Source organism: Myotis brandtii, unplaced genomic scaffold (assembly GCF_000412655.1).
Source record: "Myotis brandtii unplaced genomic scaffold, ASM41265v1 scaffold188, whole genome shotgun sequence".
Lineage (NCBI taxonomy): Eukaryota > Metazoa > Chordata > Mammalia > Chiroptera > Vespertilionidae > Myotis > Myotis brandtii.
In genome coordinates this window covers 213,656-217,592 of record NW_005356985.1, presented here as the reverse complement: position 1 = coordinate 217,592, position 3,937 = coordinate 213,656, and the positions used below count along the sequence as shown (strand labels likewise).

General features: G+C 63.0%; 1 protein-coding gene across 1 annotated transcript in view; it reads left to right on the top strand.

Annotated features, from left to right (window-relative positions):
- WFS1 (Wolfram syndrome 1 (wolframin)) overlaps window positions 1-3,937 on the top strand; it is a 15,583-nt gene that overhangs the window by 1,723 nt on the left and 9,923 nt on the right. The window contains exon 2 of the mRNA XM_014538278.1: window positions 3,327-3,540. Coding sequence (XP_014393764.1) covers window positions 3,327-3,540 — 214 coding nt within the window. The remainder of the gene's footprint in view (window positions 1-3,326; window positions 3,541-3,937) is intronic.

The following is a 3,937-nucleotide window of genomic DNA, read 5'->3' as shown; positions in this document are numbered from 1 at the left end:
CCGGCCTGATCACTCCCAACTGCCACCCCCTGCCAGCCTGATCGCCCCTAACCACCTCTGCCTCGGCCCTGCCACCATGGCTTTGTCCGAAAGGAAGTCCGGAAGGTCTCCAGTCTAATTAGCATATTACCCTTTTATTAGTATACTAGAGGCCCGATGCATGAAATTTGTGCAAAAGTAGGCCTTCACGGCCCCTGCTGCCTCGGCCCTGGCTGCCTCGTGGCCCTGTAGCCCCAGCCCCCGCCCACTGGTTATTCCGGAAGGTCGTTCGGGAAGGTTGTTCCGCCATCCAGCCTAATTAGCATATTAGCTCTTTATTATATAGGATATAAGCACTGCTTGCTGGCAGTTGAATTGGATCCTGGTGGGCAGAAACCTGTGCCACAAAACTCTGGTTGGCTGCCCGTTTAGTTCTCCCGAGCTTTTCCCAACCGGACTCCAGAGCAAATGTCTGGGCACCCGGACTGTGTGTCTGTTGTCTTTCGTGGCCCGGAGGGACCTTGGAGATGGGCTACGTTTCCCCCAGAGGGGCTGTGAGTTACCGAAGCCCAGCCCCCCGGTCACACTCTCCTCACCTCTCCAGAGACTAGCGGAGGAGTGACTGGGCTGGCAGCCACGTGCTGGGTGCCTTTGAGGGTCACCCAGCCATGTCTGCATCTGTGAAGTGGGAGGGTGGTACTGAGCCCGAGGCATCCGCGAGGGCTGTGCGGGCGCTGGGACCTTGTGCATTGGAGGGACATTCCTCAGGCCGGTGCCTGCAGAATCCCGCTGAGTCCCCGCCCCTCGCCCTGCAGGGACCTGCCCCGTGGTCCACAGAGACGGGCTGTATCTTGAGCTGTGGTACTTGATAGGCTTCATGAATGTCACCAAGCGTCTCCTGGCCCCTGGCTCCTTCACTGAGGTCCCTTTCGGGCCTCCTGTTGGGATGTCCCTTGCACATGAGTGCGTCCATCGAGTTTTATGACCCCCACTAAACACCTCTTTGGTGACTGACCATAAGGTCAGCTCAGGACTGTGTATCTGTGTTTGGGGGCTTGTGTGTGTATCAGATTATGCCACAAACTACATGTGTTTGTGCGCGCTTGTGTGTGCGCGTGCATGTTGGGGGATGCTTGCCTTTTCTCCCCCACCACCATAGGGCGGGACCTGTGCCGGCTCTCCTATTCCTGGCTGCGTCTCCCCCAGGGGGTCTGTGAGTTACGGCAGCCCAGCCCCCAGTCCGCCTGGTCACGCTCTCACCTCTCCAGCGCGCCCAGCCGGTCAGGATGTTTTCCCGGGAGAGGCCGCTGCCAAGGTGACTCCCCAGCTCACAAGGCCCACACAGCGCCCCACTGTGATGAGCACCGCTGTGGGGTCGCTGTCCCCGGGCGTCATGTGACCCCTCCCCGCAGGGGGAGTGCTGCTGCTATCCCCACTTGGAGATGAGGAAACTGAGTCACAGACTGGTCCAGGGACCACTGCGAGTGAAGGGCCACCCGAGTCTCTGTCCTCCCAGCCCCGCCCCCCGAGCCTGGGCCCCGGGGCTCGGTGCCGCAGACCAGGCTCCCGTCCAGTTCCTGCTGGGCCAGCCCCGACGGGCGCTCTGATCTCCGTCTCCTCTGGGAGCCCCGAGTGTCTGCTTTTACCGCCAAGCTCTGGGCAGGCCAGGGCCTGGCACGAATCTCAGTCCAGCCACACGGCCTTCCTCCTCGGGCTGCAGAGGCCCGGCTCTGAGGGGACGGAGTCAGGCCTGGAAGTTTCAGATAAGAAGTCAGGAAGCATGTGGTTTCTGTGTGGTCCTGCCCCTGAGGGGAGGAGAAGGGGGGAGAGGAGGGAAGGGGAGGACAGGGAAGGACAAGTCCTGGGCAGGTTGGCAGCCTCGGGCCCTCCCCCCCCCCACATCTGGGCTGTGCAGTCACAGCAGCTGACCGCAGCCGCAGGACCACCGAGTCCCCAGGCTCCTGCTGCTCGCACCAGGCCAAGTGCTCGCTTGGGCAGCTGCGAGGCCACAGACAGGGATGGGGGCTGGCACCGTTGGGTGAGAGTGCAGCAGACTGCCAGGAAGTGTTCACCCCAGTGCTGTCCGAGGGCCTGTCCAGCCGGGTGCGGAGACAGCGGGCGGGAGGGGCGATGCTGGGTGTGCGAGGGAGGAAGGACTGGACCATGCAGGCGTCCTGGGCACAGGCTGCGAGGCTGCTGGCGCGCTGGGCAGGTGTGGGGTCAAGGAGTGGGGTCCAGTGTCAGCCAGGCCAAGCGGGGCTTGAGGCTCAGGTTTTGTGGACGCCGGCTCTGGACCTAAGACAGCGCCCCCTTCCTCATGCACCTGTTGGAGGTCAGTGACCGCGGAGGCGGCTCTCGCTGGGCCGCGGCACTTTGATGCTGAAGGTGCTTCACCCCGTCAGGCTTCCCTCCACACTCACCCCTCCCTGTGCCCGCACCGCAGGAGGCCCCACCCCTCCCTGTGCCTGCACAGCAGGAGGCCCCGCACCACAGGAGGCCCCACCCCTCCCTGTGTGCCTGCACCTGCAGGAGGCCCCACCCCTCCCTGTGCCCGCACAGCAGGAGGCCCCGAGTACTGGTTGTAAATCACAGAAAGGGGGGGGTAAAGGGGATCTTTTTCAGAAACTGGTTCTGAGCACCGAGCACCGCGGGAGGTGACGGTGAGATTGGTGAGGGACGTGGTGCTGCTGGCACGGGCTCAGTCTTTAGAAAGTAACATGCGGCACGAGCATGAGGCGTTGGGGCGGGCGCCTGGGCCTGGTCGTCAGCTCAGAGAACAGCCCCCACAATGCCACACAGGATGGCGTGTGGCCCCTTATAAAGCGGAGGGGACCGGGAACACCTCGCGGCCTGGCTGTCCCCTCAGCAGGATTTCCGAGCCATTGGAATGGTAAGTCCCACCACAGGTCGACGTGGAAATTGGTTATAACTCTCTATTATAAAAAGTTATCTCAAAATGCATGCACACTGATTGTGGCTTCCAAAGACCATGTGTGTATAGACTGCAATCTCAGAAAACGTGCCTTTGGTCTGTGGGGGGGGCGGGTGCAGGGCATCGGGGTGCAGGTTCGGTATTGAGGTGGGGCCTCCTAGTGCTGCAGTCAGGCAGTGAGCCGAGGGAGGTGGGGGGACTCGGGTCTGTGGCCCCGTCCTCCCCAGGCGCCCAGAGACGGAGCAGAGGCTGAGTTGACTGCCCAGCTGCTGTCCTTCCTCCGTGTGGGGCATCATGGGGCATCTTCTCTCACCGGGTTTTCATGGAGAAGTGCTCCAGGTCTGGCCGTTCTTGCTGTCCTCCCGGCCCCTGCCCAGCGACAGGCCGGCTCCGTGACATTGTTTTCCTGTTAAAGGGCCGGTGAAGGGAGACATGGAAACCCCCTTTGAAGAAGTCCTGGAGAGGGCCAAGGCCGGGGACCCCAAGGCACAGACGGAGGTGAGGACGGCAGTGTCTGGTGGGAGGCTCAGGCCGTGGCCCCCAGAACAGCGGGCCTGGATGAGAGCTCTGTGGCCATGGAGGTCGGTGCCGGGGGTCGGTGCCGTGTGGACGGGCTTGGGTGCAGCGTGGTGATGCCGCCATGTGCCTGGCCCCCTGTTGTTGTGTGTCTTTGTGTGCCCGGTCGCTCCTGCCACCTCTTTGGGGAGCTCACAGGACTCTCCTGTGTCCTGCTCACACCTGTCCTTGCCCCACCCCACTCTCCCTGCATCTGGGGAGGGGGTGCCACGCCCTCCTTGTGTCTGAGGAGCGGGGGCCCTGAGGGTCCCACAGGCCCAGCATAGTGCAGATGCCAGTGGGACCCCGTTCCTGCAACCTTGTTTCTTGGCCTGAGTGACAGGGGAGGCTGGCCCGGCACTAGGGAAGGGAGAAGGTCCAGGAAGCCTGAGGTTGCCCAGCTGTGGGGATCAGGTCAGGGGCGGGGCCGGCTGTGGGGGTCAGGTCAGGGGCGGGGCCGGCTGTGGGGGT